Consider the following 20,049-nt stretch of genomic DNA (forward strand, 5'->3'; position numbering starts at 1 on the left):
CCTCCTCCTCCGCTCCATCCCACTTCTTTCTCTTTTCCTCACTCTCTTCTTCCTTTCCCCTTCTCTAATAACCTCATCTCCCCCGCAACACGCAGAGTGTTCTCGTCCCTCAGGCCAGCTCTCACATGGAAGTAGGCTGTGGTCTCTGGCTGCCCATGTCTCCCTTGTAATCGGAACAGCACTCCTTCACCCCACTGTTTCTTCCCAGATAAGTCGTATGTGCGCAGGTAGCACGTTAAGTGAATTAATTACATTCCTCATTATTGATTAGGAGCCAGAACTTTATTTCAAAGAGCCTGAAGAGTTACTTCAAGTCCTCACAGAGCTGGAAGAGCAGAATCTTACTTTGGTACAATATTCCCAAGATGTAGATGAAAATCTTGAAGATGTAAATAAAAGAGAAAAAGTTATACAGGATAAAATGTAAGTCATGAAAAGCAAGCAGACTGTCTGTTAGCCAGTCTCCGATTAGAGACGAAGCCCGCCTTCATTTAGGTGTGGCCCCTCCTTGTGGCCTCCCAGACTTTAGGAGGAATTTTTATTAATCGTTCACATGGCAGAATGTAAAAAGTAGGAATTATATTTACACAGAATAGACTGGTTTTAGTTTTAGTCCTTAATTCCTTTCACTTTTCAAAATATTTTCCTAGCTAGCAAGAATAAGACAACATAGAAAGTTATAAAGAATCAAAATGTCACCTACTGCCTTACTCTTTGTTCAATGCAATTTTACGCTGTCATCTGGCTGACCAAATCATGCTTTGGATGATAATGCTAATAAATTCATTTTCCTTGCTGTGACTCTCAGCAAAAGTTTTTTCATTACTTAAATATTGTTATCATTTTATAATGTACATATCAATATCAGGGCTATTATAAAAGCGATTTCTCTTGGGAAGGGGGCTGGATTTGATGACTCAAAATATTCTTTCTACTCTAATACTCATTGTAAAAATGTGCAGAACCTTTTCAGGAAGACTCATATGCACCAGAAGATGTCAATCTTTTTAAATAGTTAAGTCAAACTGCATTGAACTTTGGGACATATTAGAAGAACTTAAAACCATAATCTCATAGCCACCCAGTAAACTACTGTCTCCTTTTAATCCTTGTCTCCTGACTTCAGTCCTCAGTGTACGGTGCCCCCACCATGACATGAAGGGATGGGATGGGTATGGTTGGGCAGGAAAAGGGGATCTATATCAGAAGCTCTAAGTAAGGAGTCAGGAGTCTCTACTTTTCCCAGTGGCTCCCCAGGTATTCTGATTATCAGTCAGGTTTGAGAACAGTGACTTCCTAGGTCACCCAGCTTGGGTTTCCAATACCTCAATTCTATTGCTTTTTCTACTTGGGGGACTCAGGGGAGCCACAGAAGTAGAGGGGTGAGAAAATACTTCCTGATGGACGTTAAAAAGCATCTGTGCATTTACTTTTCTTACTTTAACCTGAAAAGTTGCAGGTACTTTGTCCATGTCTTAAAATATAAACTTCTATTTGGTTTACTAGACATAGGATGTTGACACATGATCTAGAGAGTATTGAAGCTCCTGACTGTGGTTTATTTCACTGAATCATAGATTACAGATAAAGGTCTCTTTCTTCTTTGCAATAGAAATACCAACATAGAGTTTCTTTTGGAACACAAGGAATTGCTCAAGGCCAACTGTGTAAGAGAAGAAGAAAAAGCAGCAGAGCTGGAATTAAGGTCCAGGCTATTTAGTTTTGGAGAATATAACTCAGATGCTCAGGTAATCGTTCTTTGCCTGCAGGAATTTTATTTTGGCTCATGGTAATAAGAATCTGCATTCTCTGTGTCTTAAGTATTGGAATAGGAGGATTAAGCAAACCACAAGTCCCAGGTTAATGACAGAGGCTGAAAACCTGCTTGGAAATTACCTTGTTAATATGTAATAGCCAACTTACACAACAGATAGAAAACATTCAATTATCATTGGCACTCTCTTAAAAGGTTACCAAGTATGATGCTGAGATTTCCCCACCTATAAATATATTTGTTTTAGTCAGTATACACATGACTATACATATGAAGTAGTTCACTGTCTGTGATCGTTTTGGTATTAATTTGAAGGGCAAATAATGAAGACAGGAAGCACTGACTCAGCACTGAATGGAGTGTCTTCCCAACACTGAGCTTGTAATAGGTTGTGACCCCTCCGGGGTTTGCAGAGATCTATCACCAGAGCACCTGTGACATACACTAGTGTGCTCACCTGTTTGCATGCAGGTCTCTCCCAGCTGGATGCAAACCCTAGGGCAAGGCTGTCTTACCCTTCTATTCAGCTAAGTTTAGCAACCTTATAAAGCAGGTGCTCCATAACTGTTTGTTGAATGAATGATCAGGCTAGTTTTAAGACCCATAATAAACTCCAGCTAGCATTGGTTTCCTTGTAAAATCTTGAATGAAATAAAAATTCAAAACTCGTATGTGAGACTAGTATCACAATTATAGTTATGAACTTGACTTTCAAACAGGGATAGATTTAAGGGGACTCTATCAGAAGATGACTGTGCTCCCTCACCCATAAGCAGGCAGGGTTACAAAAACAAGCCTGTTTATGGCTCCAGTCACAGTCCACACTTCTTATGTGGTGTAACACCAAGGAAGGAAGGGATGGGGCTGTGCACTGCTAGAGCAAAAAGCATGATGATAGTCACCTTTCAGCTCTTCAATGCAGTCTTTTTTACACCTTTAAAAAAATTGTGGTAAAAAATATACATATCATAAAATTGACCATTTAACCATTTCAAACGTACACTTCAGTGGCATTAACTATATTTGCAGTGCTGCATAATCATCACCACTATTTATAGGACTTTTCCATCATCCCAAATAGAAACTCTGTATCCATTAAACAATAATTCCCCAATTCTCCCATCTTCCAGCTTCTGGTAACCTCTGTTCTACTTTCTATCTCTATAAATTTGTCTGTCTTGTTTAGTCACTAAGTTGTGTTCAACTCTGTTTGCGATCCCATGGACTGTAGGCTGTCAGGATCCTGTCTATGTCCGTACTTTCTTTCCCATGTAAGAATACTGGAGTGGGTTGCCATTTCCTTCTCCAGGGGATCTTCCCGACCCAGAGATTGAAACCCTGTCTCCTGCATTAGCAGGTGGATTCTTTACCACTGAGCCACCAGAGAAACCCTTGCCTGTTTTCAGTGGTTCATATATATGGAAGTATACAGTTTCTGGACTTTTTGTGTCTGGCTTATTTCACTTAGCATATTTTCAAGGTTCATCCACATTGTAGCATGAGTCAGAAGTCTATTCATTTTGTGGCTAAATAATATTCCACTATATTTTTATATCATAATTTGTCTATCCACTCTTCTGTCAATGGACACTTGGGTTGTTTTCACCCTTTCAGTCTGTTTTAAATAGTTCTGAAGCTGATTAACATGAAAAATGTCAGGTAGATATCAGTGGTATCTCCCAGTGCCCTCCACAAGCTCCTTTCTTCCAAATTTAGGGTGGCTATGAAAAAAAGTAGTATTTCAATACTCAAACTTTGAGGCAGCTTGATCCTGAAATGGAGAAGACAAAATTGATCTCAAAATTACTTTTTAAAAGACTATGACATTTTGGTCACAAGTATAATTTTGGCATTCATGTATTATACACTCTGAAAAACTGGGAGTTAATAATTCATAGTGTCTCTTAGAAAAGTGAAATGTTGGGGCAGAGAAGCAGAGGCAGAACAGGAAAACTGGCAGGGGAAAGTGTTCTTTTCCAAGAATTTCCCAGCTTCCCCACTCCCATTCTTTTCATATACTGAAATGTGCAAAACATGGTCCTTTATGAGTGAATAAGCAGAGCAGTGCCTAATTCTGATATTCATAAATTATCCTAGGTATTTTGGAGCTATGAGTATTTTGTTCTTTTAAAATTTCCACTCTTAACTGTATTTAATCCCCTAAAAACATTTTCCCTTGACTTAATATTTTACTTTAAAAACAGTACACAATGTACAACTTTAAATCTAACTCTGATGTAATACTGAAAAATTGCACAAATCCCAAGTTTCTTTCCCAAGGAATTTACTCACTGTGAGCACACCATGTACCAGCCCCAGAAGCGTTCCACCTGCCCCTTCTGGTCTCCCCCGTACAGCCAAGGTCACCACTACCTTGACTCACATCACCTAACTTTCATGTTTTTGAACTGTATATAACTGGAATCATTAATATACCCGCTTGTCTGGTTTCTTTCTCTCAAATTATGTTTCTGAGAGTCGTACATGTTTCGTGCAGTTGTTTGTTCACTGAACATGAAGTGGAGTATGAAATATCCCTTTGTTCAATTTGCTGAATGCCCTCTTCTCTGATTTTGTTGTTTGGCACAGGGAGCTGATCAAGTTCTTCTGGGAAAGTTGTCTGTGGTCAGCACTTAGCAGAAAGTGAGCTGAATTAGAATGACAGAATCCTTGAGTTGGAAAGGACTTTAAATGTCTTCTGGACTTCTCCCCCCTCCCCTGTCCACTTCCCATTCATTGCTAAAGGCATGCAGTTCTTGCCCAGAACTCAAACCTCCCAAGACCCTGTCCCGCCAGCAGCGCGGGGCCGCGGCTCCTCCCCGTTTGCAGCCTCTCGGCTGCCTCTCCTCCGAGGCGCTCTGGTTGGGCCCGCCATCTGGTGGCAGTGCAAGAGATGGGCCCTACACTTAGTTTCTGTCTTCTGCAGGCCCGTCTATGCTTGGAGCTCCCTTTTTCTAGGCCTTTTTGCTCTGTTGGGCCAGGCCCTCAATCTGTTTTTCATACATCATTCCCCAATCCTGTTTCTTATGCTGTTCTTGTTATCTTAATAAAACATCTCTCCTTGTCTGCCCCTCTCCTGTTTGACAGGGGGAACTTAAAGTAATAAGACATGATGAAAGGTTGTTGACCATCCATATCTCCATCAACTACTAATCATTCTCACATTCAAGATGTTTTCTCAGAATATATACTTTTAGTGACACACACTGCAGTAATCTTTTCCATGTCCAATGTACAATATTTTATCCCCTTGATGAGTTACTTTTACTTTTTTCCTTTTATATTTTTCTATATATCTAAAATTTCTAAAAAGATTGTGTTGCTAGTATAAACGGGATAGAAATGTCATTTAGAAAGGGGGAGAAAAAAGGAGTTTTATGGCAAACAGGACTTTTGTTTTCCTTTTATTTTATAGATATTTCTCCAAACTTCCTAAAATCATATTTTAAATATAAGTAGGGAGTACAGTAAGTGTTACTGTAGGAGGAAAGAAAGGGGGCTTTATAGTAAATAGGACCATCAGAAAGCCTGTTAAACGAGGTGGGAGAGACAAGCTGTTTGAAGTAAACTATTGGTGACAGGTCTTGATTTGTGACCAAGTGCTGGTAGCTCTGTAATGAGTCTGTGGTTTCAGGAGGGGTTTCCCATGGCTCCTGGAGCCACGTCTGTCTTGAGTGTTATTTGCCCATGGCTTTATGGTGATTCTCATCTTCTTGAGCAGAAGCAGGAATGGGGGCAGGATTCTACCAGGAGAACGATTTACTTTGCCCAGAAGTTTATTGAGATCCTTTTATCTGCGAATGCCGGGTATACAGTGGAGACACAGAAAGAGAGATTTCTTACGATCCCAAAACATGTTACCTACAAGCTCGAACATCTCTACCAACAGTTAATACGGCGCAGTGGCCAGGTACAGGGCTCAGCAAGGTGTGGCCTACTTCCGCTTAGACTAGAATACTGGAATGGCTTCCAGATGGAGAGAATGAAAACAAAATGTCTTGTAGGCCAGCCTGGGAAGCTGTTTGCTTATTTTCCCTCTGAGAATGCATTCATTTATTCAGCAAACATTTATTAAGTGCATAGTTACATGGGTGCTACTTTATATATAAGTATAAACGTAAGAAATAGCTCCTGCCTTCCAGGTGCTTACAGTCTATAAGGGACAATAAGATATGTATGCAGAAAACCGTCCGACAGGATTATAGTGTTAGCAATTAGGGTAGTAAGCACAAAAAAAAGAGTTCACATACTGCTGCGAGGAAATGTACTGAAGTGGGGGAAAAAAAGGATTTAAATGTTTATGTAGTGTCTACTTGAATGGGAATGATACACAAAAACATTCAAGCATCCTATTAAATTACTTTATACCTAGACTGAAATACTTTTAAAGAAATAATCCAGGGTGTTATTATAGTAATGCTCTGTGTGCTGTGCTTAGTGGTCAGTCGTGTCTGACTCTTTGTGACCCTGTGGACTGCAGTCCCCCAGGCTCCTCTGTTCACTGGGATTCTCCAGGCAAGAATACTAGTGGGCTGCCACACCCTCCTCCAGGGGATCTTCCAGACCCAGGGATTGAACCCAGGTCTCCCACACTGTGGCAGGGAAGCCTGCTCTGACTATGATTTATGACATAAATTGCATTTTTTTCACTGTTCTAATGTTGTATTAAAGTTTTTCTTTTAAAAAAGGAAGTATTTAGTAGAACATGTTAATAAAAGCCTTTCATTACAATATATTAAAGGGGAATTTTACATTTATTGAATGAACAAGCAAACAGTAATGAGATGTTTTCTGCTCTCCTTTTCTTTTTAATCTCAGGAAAAACTGATAGACTCTCTTAGTAAAAAAATTAACCAAGTATACAGAGTCTGCATTGGAGATGCTGAGGTTGGAAGCCTCAACCCAGTTCAAAAGCTGGTAAAAGTAGAGTCTCGCCTGGTAGAATTGAGTGATCTCATTGACTCCATTCCTAAAGAAAATGTGGAGGCAATTGAGAGGATGAAACAGAAAGAACGAAGGCAAAGGTACAGTCACTGTCTTATGATATACATGTAATAAAAGACTTAAACATTAGTGAAGTCTGTTATGTGGCAAGTCTCTATTATACGCCATATAGACACTGGAATCAAACTCACACCTGCTGTCCTCATAGAGCTATTATTTAGTATGGAGATATATTCATCAATATTCTTATGAAATAAATGTCATTACCAATGGTAAAATGAGCACTGTGAAGGAAAGAGTTCACCAGGGACAAATGACATAGTTTCAGATGGGCAAGGGGTCCTTCCAGTCTGAAAAAAAGTGAATTTTCAGATTGAATATTCCCTACTTATGAAAATATTCAAAGGATTATCATGTGGAAGGAGAATCATACTTGTGGTGAAAGGGCCTAAGACTAGAATTTCCTTAATTAGAAAACTACAGAGAGATTCGATCTGTGAAGAAATTGTTTGAAAGAGCTAGGTAATGAGGGTTTTTCCTTGGTTCCTAACTGCCAACAAGTAAGTTTCCTTACCTGTAAAATGGCAATGCCACTTATCTCATACAGTTGTGAGGACTGAATTAAATAATCTATGTAAAAGCACTAAAGCATGCTTGGAATACACTAAGTACGCTAATACCAGACATTCATATTAGATACTTTGTTATTGCTTACCACTTTACTGGGGTGTGGGGATTTATTGTTCCCCCATATAAAAACAAAGACTAGAATATAGTAAGGTGATCCTGATGGGATTTTGTTGAATATGAAGCACACTTTAAAGAAATTATGAGAAATCACTCCTTCCACAAGATGACCTTTCACTTTCACTAAGAATATTTGCATTTTTCACAGTAGAAAATTTCAATAAAAAGAATTTTAGTGGATTTTTTCCCATGGTTTGGAGGCACCTAACGCAATACCTAATTTTGCATAAAAAATGTTCAGTGAATGTTACCTTGATAATTATATACATCCATAAAATAGTCATCACTTGGCAAGTGGTTATTCTGCAACAGGCAGTGGACTAGACAGTGTGTATAGGTCATCTCATTTAATTTTATCCTAACAACCCTAAAGAGAACAAAGAAAAATAGTATTTCTTGGCCTTGAGGATAACATTCAAAGAGATTTATTGAAAAGTATATTTTTGTGTTTATCAATTGAACTATACACTTGTGACTTGTGTACTTTTCTGCATGTTATACTTCAACAAAGGTTTAAAAAGAGGGGAAAATAACTGGAAACTATCAATAATCCAAGTGGCCATCATACAGATTAATATAAAGTACCGAACTGTAAATGAAATGATGAGAGGGCTCTGTTGAGGTGCTTGTTTTGGACCAAGATCTGGGTAGATTTTGCTTCTTCCAAAACAGTGACATGCACTTTCTTTCCATTTCAACATAAACAGGGTTTGTTCTTGAAATTTCACCTGAATATTCAAAACCCACAATTACAGGGGGAAGACGAAGTATTATTTTCATTTAACCTTAAAGGAGACTTAACAATATTTAGGTAATTCTTTATCAAATAGTATTGATGTAGATCTTTTTGACTGTGATTTATAGTTAGAACACTGTCTTCCTCTTTTGACAGGTTGCGTGAAGAGAAAATGAGAGAGAAACAAAAACACCAGGAGGAAAGGCTAAAAGCTGCCCTGGAAAGAGCAGTAGCACAACCAAAGAAAAAGAAGGTCTGTGTTTTGTTAATATTAATAGGTCCAGCTACATCAGTGTGTGAGGGCTTCTGTAATGTAAAAACAAAATACCCAACTCATCTAATTTATCCAGGTTAAACTTTAGTAAGTCTGCTGACAGTTTCAACTGATCTCTCTGGTTCCTTGTTATTTTTAGAATAATTCAACTATTGGGTCTACAGTTCTCCATTAAACTCACTTTTTGGTAAAAGAAACTTCTCCCTCACCTCTTTAGCTCCAGGTGCATGAAACTAGAGAAATGCAAAAATAATAGTGGATTGTATATAACTGGAAGGGTCTTTTAATTCTCACATTGTGAAAATACTGAGATTTATAGCTGAAGTTAAAATAATTTACCCAGAGTCACTTCAGATTTAGCAGCAGCATGTAAGCAGAAGCCGAGGTTCTTCCTATTTCAAGATTACCTGTTCAATAAGAAGTTTAGGATGGGGCAGCTTCCGAGTACATGTGGTCTATTACTCCCCCTGGGTATGAAGGGTCTTTTGTTTTTATATGCCTCTCTTCCTCCTCTGAGTTTGAGTCTGAAATCATATTCCAGGGAAGCAATTTCATAGTTATCTGCAGAACTAATGTGGATGCTGATTCTAAGCACAGTCATAGTTAACACATAGTGAATGCTTATTATGCTCCTCACAACCAGCCACTGAAGCACTTAGAAGTTGTGAAGTATGGTAACTGTTAATATTACTATGTTAAAAAAGTAATGATTTTTATTTAAGTGTTTATTTTTTAAAAGGATCTGTACTTACCTAGTTCAACTCTGCCTATGAAGATCTGACTTGTCCTCTTCTTCCAAGAGATAATTAGCCAGTTAACACCCTGCTACATGTATAAACTACTATTTACTCAGCCCACCAAGTGACCACTGATGAGTTTTATGACCTTTGTAGCCCCAATGCCTGGCACACAGTGGACAGTCAATAAATGCTTACTGAGTTAACAGACTAAAAATGAGAATGCAAATGGGGTCTGCAAGAAAACTGGGAAAAAAAATGCTGCTAAGTCAACAATATATGAAGACCTCTGAAAGAGGTTTTCACTCAGAACACTTCATTGCTGGCAGTTTTCTCAGGCAGAAATTAGTAACAAAGGTTGTCAAAGGAGACTGGTGCAGGGTGGGGAGGTGGGGGAATCTGACATTAGAGAAGGAATTCAAGGATTCTGGTCCTCTAAGGACATTTTTGTTGTTATAATGCAGGGGTGGGGATTGCCAGTGCTATTTAGTTCCCTGGAGCCAGGAATGCCACATATACTGCAATGCAGGGGTGGTCACACACAGGGCTGGTGCCTTTTCTGAGACATAATGGAGATGTCTCATCAGATTTCATGTCCAATACAATAGTTTTTTTATCCTTTTAATTTACACAAATTCAGATATAAAGGCAAAACAAACAAAAGGGAGAGAAAAAATTCAAAGAGAAAAATTAGCATGACAGAAGTTGAATATATGCCCCAGAGAGAATAAATAGGTATGCTTCAGGGTGTCTCTAAGCCTCTCCTGGTTGGAACACCTCCAAAAGCCAGGATTTTAAATGCTAGTAACTGTTGCTCCGCAGAGGAAAGTACGACTCCTAGTCAGAGAACTAGCTACTCCTCCTACTGGTGGTTACTGAGAAATGAAGTGTTGGCCTCAAACATGGCTTACCGTATCTGAAACACAAGCTATTTGACTATCTAAACCCTCCTATTTCCCCATAACACCTAACTGCTCTGTCTTCTGCATACCATGGTACTCCATTTGCTACATAACTCTGCCTGCGTTTGGACATCCATTAGTCATCAATCTCTTTGTAAATGGATTATTTTAAACTATATTATTCTTTGGGAAAATCAAGTTAATAATTAGTATTCTGGGGTTATACTTCAATAGAAAACGGTTACATGAAAAATATTTTTTTCTTTTGTTTCAGCAGGGAAGACAACTTATCTACCGTTCAAAACCTCCATCTGGTAACAAACATGAACTACTTTTAGTCAAGGATACAAGAACGAAATCCCTGGAGGAAGAGTATTTTTTCACTTGAACAGAAGCAGTTAAGACATTTATTACCAGAATGCCTTAGGCATATTCTGTAGATTTTGCTTTTCAGTCATGGCAATATTCTGCCACACATACAGGCCTAACCAATTTCAGAAATCAGGCCCTTATTCTAAAAGACCCTAATGATTGGAAATGAGTTACATTATTTTGTTCAAGACTTTTATTATCCATATCCTAACCATTATTTTATATAGCTAAACATTTATACCTTCTGTTGTCCCAGTTGGGGATACACATCCACAGCTACTTCGTTAATGTGACTATATGGCAGGTGACCATTTAAGAGCAATAATGGCATTCTGACAACATGAGACTTCAAATAATTTTTTTTCAACTGATCCACAGCAAAATTCATAATATACATTTTATCACCATCAAGTATACATTTTAACAATGTACAACTCTAAAAATACTGATTTTGAGGAGTTTAAAACTTAAATGAAAACCACTACATTATGTGGTCTGAACATAACCAACCTTGAGATTGCTTTCTAATTCACATTAAGGTGTTCTGTTCAGAAAACTTAATTCTTCACTTAAGAAAGTGAACAAACCACAGGCCTTTAGCTTGCATTTGATGTCACAATTTCTGTTGTATTCTATACTCAAAACTATTTTAATTTTCAGGTGGTGTTTCAATTTTAGCTGTAATGTATACATCATTTAGCTTACAATGATATAGTGTTAAGTATAATTTATTGACTACTGAGTAAAATAACACAATCTATATGAATTCTAAGAAAATATTTATATATGTCAAAAGTGGCTCAAAAATAACTTTAAAAGAAACAGTTACTTTTAAAAGGTCTCAGTTAATATACAATTCCAAGGGCTGACATCCACTTTCACAAACATTTATAAAGAATATAAATAAATTTCTCTCATAGAAAAAAAAAATACAGCATTGGGTTTACATGAAAACAAACTTGAATAAAGTCTGGTGGCTTTTAAAGCATTAGTTCTGTGAATAATCTTTGAACTGTTTCATCTGAATATGCAAGTAAGTATCTGAACATGAATAGCCGCTCACAGTCAAATTGAAAACCAAACAGATTTTTATTGTCTACAAATATATATAAAAAAATTCCCCCCCCAAAGATGCTATTCTCTCATTTCCCCATCTTCTTCTTCTTCTTCAACACCCCTGATATAAAGGACATTATTACACCTGTAAACAGAAAGACACCATTTTGTTGTTTCAACAAGAAACCATGTAAGATCTGAATTATTACTAGATTTTTTTCATTATAAAAATATTAACGCTAAGATTACAACACATCATTTCTCTTTTAAAAAAATGATCTTTGGTTGTTATAGAGCACACAGTACTATTTTTATGCAATGTTGTTGTTAAAATGACTAGAATTTAGAGGTGTAAAGCTAGTTCTAGAAAGTAAAATACAAATACCTAACAGCTGACAGACCCACCCAAAATTCAAAATCAAGTTCTTGCAACTAAAACCACTGAAAAAGGCACAGTTAAGAGCTACAAAGTTTAACATCCACACTACAAAAACCTTAAGAATGAACAGCTCCAAAGTATTTAAATCTGCTTTGCCAAGTTTAACAATTTCATGACTCTTGAAGTCTAGTTGTAGCATTTTATTCTAAATTAATAGTAGTTAGAAAAAAAATAAGTCTGAGATTGAGGCACTAATAGTTTATTTAAACATGTATTTCTAATGCTCATCACCAACTCCTTATATATACTACTGACATTGTTACCTTATTAAAACTTCACCCAGATGTCCAGACAATGCTCCATCTATGTATTCTTCTGTGTTTGCAAGCTTTAAATAAGAAGAAAATGTATTATCATACCGGAGGAAAACAGTATTATATACCTAACACTGGTGAGAGAACTTATTAACTGAGACCTTTCTGTACCAATGACGTATATTTATCTACAACAATTAGGTTAGCTTTCCAATACTACTGTAGTCCTTTTTGGTTTCATGTAGAACATTAAGTAAAGTTAACATTGATGGATGTAGAACTAATATATAATAAAGCTTGTTTCAACACAATTTTAAAAATCTCTCAGTAATGTATATTTCTATTAAACATTAACATGTCAGGAATTCTCCAATTTATGAATAAGCTTCAATAATTCAGTTCTAAAGAACTAGACAGTAACTTCTTGGGGTAACAACATTGTATCAATCATACTGAGGAACCCAATGGGTATAAAAGCTATGGTTAAAATGCCAAATACTCTTACATTATTCAACAACCAAACTAAAGAACTGAATAAGGATTTAAAAAAAATATGTGCTAACAAACAGGAAAAAAAAAGTTCTTAAGAGGAGGTTAAATAATTAAGAGCGACCTTTATGGTTATTTTAGAGAACTCTATTATTTCTAACTTTACATCAAAATGTTTAGCTTTCCTTCTACATATAGTTAATAAACTTTACTTGTGAATTAAAAAAAATTATAGTCAGTACTACTGGGGCTCAAAAAACAAATGAACAGGAAAGAAAACAAATAAATTTCCATCAAAAACTAGGTAAGTGGGCAAAGGGAAAGAAAAACAGGGATTAGAAAGGATGTTAGATAAAGCATTTAAAACACGCTAATGAATCAATCATGCTACTGGATACTATTCCTTCTCCTAGGCAACAAAAATAACCTTGTAGAGGATATGGTTTTGCCTGAAATTACTGCAGACAGTTTTGTATGCAAAAGATCAACCAGCTTTTTAAAAAAAGTGATTATTTCCAGCAGATTTTCATCAACATTTAACTGGCTTCTAAATTATACAATGATGCTTCAAAGGCCTTCTACCACTTTTTTTTTTTAAATTGAACTATAGCTGATTTACATTATTATGCTAGTTTTGAGTGTACAGCAAGATGATTCAGTTACACAAACATTTTTCAGATTCTTTTCTGTTACAGGTTACTACAAAATACAGAGTAGTTTTAGTTCCTTGTGCTATAGATAAAATCCTTGTTTTTCTATTTTACATACTGTGGTGTGTATCTGTTAACCCCAAATTCCCAATGTATCCCTCTCCGTCCTTCCCTTTGGTAACCTAAGGTGTGTTTCCCCTGTCTCTGAGTCCCTTATGTAAACATGTTCATTTGTATCATTTTTTTATATTCTACATTTTCCTCTTTAAGACTTAACCCTGGGGTGCATGTTATCTTTTTGAATTAGTTTTCTCTGGATATATGCCCAGGAATTGGATTACTGGATCATATGGTAACTCTATAAATTTTAGCTTTTTAAGGACCCTTCATACTATTCCCTAGAGGATGTGCCAATTTACATCCTGACCAACAGTTTAGGAAGCTTCCCTTTTCTCTACACCCTCTCCAGCATTTATCATTTGTAGACCTTTAAATGATGGCCATTCTGACTGGTATGAGGTGACACCTCATTGTAGTTCTGATTTGCATCTCTAATAATTAGTGATGCTGAGCATCTTTTCATGTGCCTGTTAGCCATCTGTATGTTTTCTCTGGAGAAATGTCTAGGTCTTCTGCCCATTTTTTTTTTTTTTTTACATTGAGCTGTATGAGCTGTTTGTATATTATCACGTTTTAAATAAAATCCAAAAGTCTTTCTATCACTTAAAAGGCATTCCATGACTACCACTCCAAATTCTCTATCATACTTATTAACTCACTCTGCCCTGGCCTTCTTGCCAAGCCTTGAACAGAAAAAGCATGTTTCTGTCACACAGCCTTTGCAACTTTCTGTTCCCTCAAATTGGGATGCTCTTTCCCAAGAAAGGGCTTCCCTGATAGCTCAGTTGGGAAAGAATCCACCTGCAATGCAGGAGATCTCCGTTAGATTCCTGGATCGGGACGATCTGCTAGAGAAAGAATAGGCTACCCACTCCAGTATTCCTGAGCTTCCCTTGTGGCTCAGCTGGTAAAGAATCCGCCTGCAATGTGGGAAACCTGGGTTGGGAAGATCCCCTGGAGAAGGGAAAGGCCACCCACTCCAGTATCTTGGACTAGAGAATTCCATGACCTATAGTCCATGGGGTCGCAAGCAGTCGAACATGACTGAGCGACTTTCAGTTTCACCAGATAGTCTTCACTCACTCACTCAATTCTGGTCTCTGCTTAAATTTACTTCCTCAGAGAGGCTTTCCCTGGCTATCCATCTAATACTGTACACTCTTGTCACACTATTCCATTTCTGCTTTCCTTTTCTTCAGAGCATCTACCATTACCTGATATCACACTACATAACTATCTTCCATCACTAAAGCACAAACTTTGTGAGGACAGCAACTTTGTTTTGTTCACTGATATATTCAGTGCCAGTGAAAAAACTCAAAAAAGCATCACTGATGTGGTTAGTTACTCAGAGATAACATTTCATAACTCTCTCCGGTTCACTAGAAAGCCACATTACTTCTAAAACCAAATATTTGGCAGGTATTTTTTTTATTCCTTTCTTTTAATGAGATATCATTCTTACAGCATAAAATTCTCTTCAAGTGTACAAGTTAGTGATTTTTAGTATATTCACAAACTTGTGTAATCACCACCATGTCTGCAACATTTTTAGCACAATGGGTCTAGTCTTCCAATTTTTCTATAGCCCTGGTAAACGATTACTGCTTAGCACCTGGGCATGGTCTGTTCGGGTGGTAAACTCCAGATTAAGGAAAATCTCAGCTTTGAGCCTATAAGTGCTCCTATGAGTATTCACTTAAAAACATAACCAGTATAGAATATATGGAGTCACAATTGGACTGACCACCTATCTGCTGCTGCTGCTGCTATGTCACTTCAGTCATGTCCGACTCTGTGCAACCCTATAGACAGCAGCCCACCAGGCTCCCCCATCCCCGGGATTCTCCAGGCAAGAACACTGGAGTGGGTTGCCATTTCCTTCTCCAATGCATGAAAGTGAAAAGTGAAAGTGAAGCCGCTCAGTCGTGCCCGACTCTTTGCAACCCCATGGACTGCAGCCCACCAGGCTCCTCCGTCCATGGGATTTTCCAGGCAAGCGTACTGGAGTGGGGTGCCATTGCCTTCTCTGGACCACCTATCTAGGTATCCTTTAAAATTCATTCATCAGTCATTAATCAGTCACACAAATGCCTATGCTTCAGGAAAATATAACCTCAAATATTTTCTTCAAAAAAGTGGCTGGAAACTACTAGAATTAAACAACAAAAAACAAACACCCTAATTTAAAAATGGCCAAAGGACATGAATAGGCATTTTCCTCAAGATATGTAAATAACCAGTAAGCACATAAATAGGTCTCAACATCATTAATCATTAAGGAAATACAAATCAAAACAATGAGATACTACTTGATATTATTAGGATGACTACTATTATAAAAACAGAAAACAAGTGTTGGTGAGGATATTAAGAAATTGGATCCCTCATCCATTGCTGGTGGAATGTAAAATGGTGCAGCTGCTATGGAAAAGTCTGGCAGTTCCTCAAAAAATTAAAGAATTACCATACTGACAGTAGAGACTATTAACTGATACATGTGCACCTATGTTCACTGCATTATGCACAATAGTCAAAAGGTGGAAACAATTCAAATATTCAACAACAGAAGAATGAGTAAAATGAGGTATATACAGTAGACCCTTGAACAATAGAGGTTTGAACTGCATGGACAAGTTGATGCAGAACCGCGATATGGAGAACTAACTATGTACCTCAAGTGTCTGTGGAGTTCAGTATCCCAGGCAGGTCCTGGAACCAACGACCCAAGATACTAAGGGACTGCTACACACAGTGGAACATTACTTCAACCACAAAAAGGGATGCAATTCTGATACATGCTACAACATGGATGGACCCTGAAAATACCACGCTGAATGAAATAAGCCAGACATGAAAGGACAAATATTTTAAGATTCCACTTATATGAGGTACCTAGAATAAAGACAAAAAGTGTTTACCAGGAGGCAGAGGGAATGGGAAGTTCTTGTTTAATGGGCATAGGAGTTTCACTTTGGGATGATGAAAAAGTTCTTGAAATGGATAATGGTGATGGATGCACAACAGTGTGAATGTAGTTAATGCCACTGAGTTGCACACTTGAAAATGATTAAAATGGTAAATTTTACATTATACATTCTAAAATCACAAATAAACACAAAGTGTAAAACCTGGCCGAAACATTTACAGTAGCTAATTTAACAGACACATAGTCAGTTCATCAATTCCTTTGGTTGGTCTGTTTTCTCCCTCAAGAATTGATTTTATCAAATTACTTTGATGTTATATATTTAGCACTCATCAAAAGACTTCACTTGAAAAGTTTCTCTCAGAGCCAAGTGCTGCAAAAATGTGTGCTTTTCTGTACACTCTAGTGTATCTGTCTTACCGCACTGTGAACCAAATGTCTGAGCTCTTACTTGTAAACACTAGGAGTGAAATCTGTGCCCAATCTCACACATAGTGATCACAGTTACAGCATCCTCCCTGGCCTTATTCCTTAATTTTGCTTTATTTTTGTCAGTTATAACTTGTCAGCTCACCTGCATGTTCATATAGCCATCTACAGACACCAGGTAGCCTTTGTACTCCATTCCCCATTTAAGCTTCACCATTACCGGCTTTCCTGTTAATCCGTTGAGGAAAGGTTTGGGGTTGAGGGGCAAACTCTGCATAAAGAACAACAAAAAAAGAATCCAATTTGATTAATTCTCTTCTTTATTAAACCACCAATACTTTATGGTGTCCAAATGAAGCAAACTCTTGATTTCCTCTCACTTTATTACATAATTTTCACTTTTGTTGAAGAGCTTCAGAGAAATTAAAATACCTAGTCAGCCAATTTCATCTTCAACCCACCAAAACTTACAGAAGTATGCATTGTTGACTTAAGAAACACTGAATACCTAATATACATCACTCATTGTTCCAAGGCCACAAAGAAACAAAGGTAAAGGCAAAAACGGAAAAGAAAAAAGAGCAGATGACAGTCCCTGTTCTCATGAAGCCCACAGTGGGAGGGTCAAAACACACAAATAGAGAATTATTTTCCAATGTAGTAAGAGGAGATATGCTGCGTACAAGGATACCAAACATCTGGGGTTAAAAGCAAAGGGAGGATTGCCTGAAATAAGCAGTGCCCTTGTTTTAAAGGATGAGAGGTATTTCTGGAGGGAAAAGGGCTGATCTAGGCAGGGTGGGCTACCTGTGTAAAAGGAGGGAATAGTGAATCAATAAGGTGATCTCTGGGACACAGGAGTTAGTTCTGTGTGAGGCCACAGGAGGCGGCAGGGGGCAGATCTCGTTCCACAGCTTTTCACCTCGAATTCCAGGAGATAGTATTGGCTCTTCTTTGACTTGCAGTGTCTCCTACCTATGGGCAATCCCTAAACTTGTTTATTCAGCAAACCAATAGTATCCCCAGTCAATTCAGACTTTATTCCCTTTCCTCATCTGCTCACTCATCAGCTCAAAGAAGGAAAAGAACCAAGAAACCTGGCTACTGAACTCCTCTAGAATAAACATATTCGGGGTGATTTCAGGTGGGACTCCAATTTTCACTCTTGTCTTTCTCCAACTTACCAGCCACAAGGCAAGTATTATTTTTATCTTATCTCTGCTTCAAAATGCTTCAATGGCTTCCTAATGCCCCTGGGAGTAGAATCCAGAACCCCTCATAAAGCCTAAGAAGCCAAGTGGCTGTAGCCTGCTCTCAATTCTTTCAGCTGGTCAGGTTTTCCTTTCGGTTTAGAGCCTGTGCTCCTGATCCCTGAGCTGGGCGTTCACACACTTCTTCCTGCTCTTTAAGGAGCTGTATTCTCACAACGCTTAGGTTTCAGGTTAAATCCCTCCTCCAAGAGCTGCACACCGTAACCACCCTTCTGATGTACCACGGCAGCCCTTCTCAGCACTTAACATTACTTGAAAGTACACATTTATCGTTATTTGATTAACGTCTTTCTACCATACCGACTGAATTAACCTAGGGCACGGTCCACATCAATACTTTTCACCCTACATTCCAAGCCTGTATTACTAGAACTATATTTCTATATTCCTAGAACTAATTTCACCCTACATTCCTAGAACTTTTACCGGGCCCAGGCCCTGGTAGGTAGCAGGCGCTCAGTAAACATTTGCTAAATGAACAAATTCATTTGAGAATACTCAAAGGCTGGGCTCAGTATTCCAAAAGGCTGTGGGGCCTCCCAACATCACTGGACGAAACAGGATTTGGGAGTGCGTCAAGTGGGACGTGAAAAGTCGCTTTATCTTTACCCCGACCCCGGGCCCCAGGCAGCAAGAACACCTCAGGCTCAGATTCAAACGAAGAGGAAGGAGGCAGGGGCACTCCGAGGGAGCGAAAGACAGGGCTTCGGAAGGAGGGCGCGCCTCAGACAACCGGGGCGTGGAGAGAGAGCCGGCCAGCCAGCCCGCGGCGCCTCACGCGGATGAATGGGAAGCGCGCGAAACCACCGCCAGGCCCGGCGAGCCTCCCTCTCTCTCACACGCAACTCCGGTCGTTCTCTTTCTCCTTACCATCGCGACTACTGCAGCAGTAGTGGGAAAACGCTGTAGGCTACTCGCCGCCGACGCAACTGTTGTGGGACCCTCGAGACTGAAGTAACCACACAGGGCTTTAAGAGAAATGGCCGCCAAATAGCAGCATGACCTTTCACCTCAGACTACCGCTCTTCTGGCTTCTGTGATTGGACTCAAAGAGATGCACGCTGATTGGAGAAAGTGGCTGGCCTGTCTCCTGGCAACCATAGGCGCCAACGGCTGCGTACCTTCCCTGTAGCGCGCGGCCATTGGAAAACAAGCTACTTCGCTCTGCCGGAAGAATGAGTACCTGCGACGCAGCAAAGGCAGTGAGACGCTCCTCTTACCTCGAGGGTTTGTTGCGGACCCTGTAGAGGGATCGTGATTTCTCGCCAGCTTGGCCAGCGAGAGTTTCCTTGGTGACTCAGACGGTGAACAGCCTGCCGGCAGTGCGGGAGACTCTGGTTCCATCCCGGGTTTGGGAAGATCCTCTGCAGAAGGAAATGGCAACCTACTCCAGTATTCTTGCCTGGAAAATCCCATGGACGGAGCAGCCTGGCGGGCTACAGCCCATGGGGTCGCAAAGAGTCTGACACGACTAAGCGACTTAACGTTCTACTTTCTACTTCTAGCTGGTGGGGGTCTCCTTAGTCCTTGTACACCTGGGAGAACGAGTTTGGGTCTCTGGAGTTAGAAGCAAGACTGGATAGACTTAAGGGAGCTGAAACTCGGAGAAGATCAAGTACAGAATATATTTCAGATGAAGTCTAGAATATGGCGTGGTGGTCTTCCCGCACATCTCTCTCTTCTGCCTTGGGGGCAGAGGCCCGCAACGGTCTTTATACTGCATTTATAGTTGAGTTGGAGGATGTTCATGCTATCGCGGATGAATCCTTTTAATAAAAACAGTGGAATTGTTGGGTCATCTGGTAATTCTGTACTTGAATTTTTGTACCACTCTGCTTTCCCCAATGCCTGCACCATTTTATGTTCCCACTAGCAATGTGTGAGATTTCTAACTTCACTATCTCACCAACACTTAACATTAAAAAA

At 39.0% G+C, this 20,049-nt stretch overlaps 2 protein-coding genes across 7 annotated transcripts in view; one reads left to right on the plus strand and one right to left on the minus strand.

Moving 5' to 3' along the window:
- The window catches only part of CCDC38 (coiled-coil domain containing 38), a 38,043-nt gene extending 25,497 nt beyond the window's left edge, over nucleotides 1-12,546 (plus strand). For 2 of the 6 annotated variants that reach the window (XM_070454149.1, XM_020900636.2), the window contains 6 exons: nucleotides 272-423; nucleotides 1,613-1,748; nucleotides 5,496-5,684; nucleotides 6,593-6,798; nucleotides 8,358-8,454; nucleotides 10,389-12,546. In XM_070454149.1, coding sequence (XP_070310250.1) covers nucleotides 272-423; nucleotides 1,613-1,748; nucleotides 5,496-5,684; nucleotides 6,593-6,798; nucleotides 8,358-8,454; nucleotides 10,389-10,502 — 894 coding nt within the window. In that variant the 3' untranslated portion in view covers nucleotides 10,503-12,546. The remainder of the gene's footprint in view (nucleotides 1-271; nucleotides 424-1,612; nucleotides 1,749-5,495; nucleotides 5,685-6,592; nucleotides 6,799-8,357; nucleotides 8,455-10,388) is intronic. The other 4 variants (XM_070454150.1, XM_070454151.1, XM_070454152.1 and 1 more) reach the window with 4 other exon arrangements.
- Nucleotides 11,557-19,104, minus strand: SNRPF (small nuclear ribonucleoprotein polypeptide F). Its single transcript, XM_020900637.2, has 4 exons — nucleotides 18,994-19,104; nucleotides 16,998-17,123; nucleotides 12,245-12,309; nucleotides 11,557-11,687 (listed from the first exon to the last, which is right to left on the minus strand). The coding sequence occupies exons 1-4, from the start codon at nucleotides 18,994-18,996 to the stop codon at nucleotides 11,621-11,623; spliced, it is 261 nt and encodes an 86-aa protein (XP_020756296.1). The 5' UTR covers nucleotides 18,997-19,104; the 3' UTR covers nucleotides 11,557-11,620.
- Between the last annotated feature and the right edge of the window lie 945 nt (nucleotides 19,105-20,049).

This window comes from Odocoileus virginianus, chromosome 23 (assembly GCF_023699985.2).
Source record: "Odocoileus virginianus isolate 20LAN1187 ecotype Illinois chromosome 23, Ovbor_1.2, whole genome shotgun sequence".
In the NCBI taxonomy this organism is placed as follows: domain Eukaryota; kingdom Metazoa; phylum Chordata; class Mammalia; order Artiodactyla; family Cervidae; genus Odocoileus; species Odocoileus virginianus.

Bases quoted from the DNA above. Each gene is read 5' to 3' on its own strand.
- SNRPF (XM_020900637.2), bottom strand. The intron at 12,310-16,997 runs GTGAGCTGACAA...TCTTATTTAAAG, and splicing joins ATGGCTATATGAACATGCAG to CTTGCAAACACAGAAGAATA. The intron at 11,688-12,244 runs GTAACAATGTCA...TTCTGTTTACAG, and splicing joins CTGGGTGAAGTTTTAATAAG to GTGTAATAATGTCCTTTATA.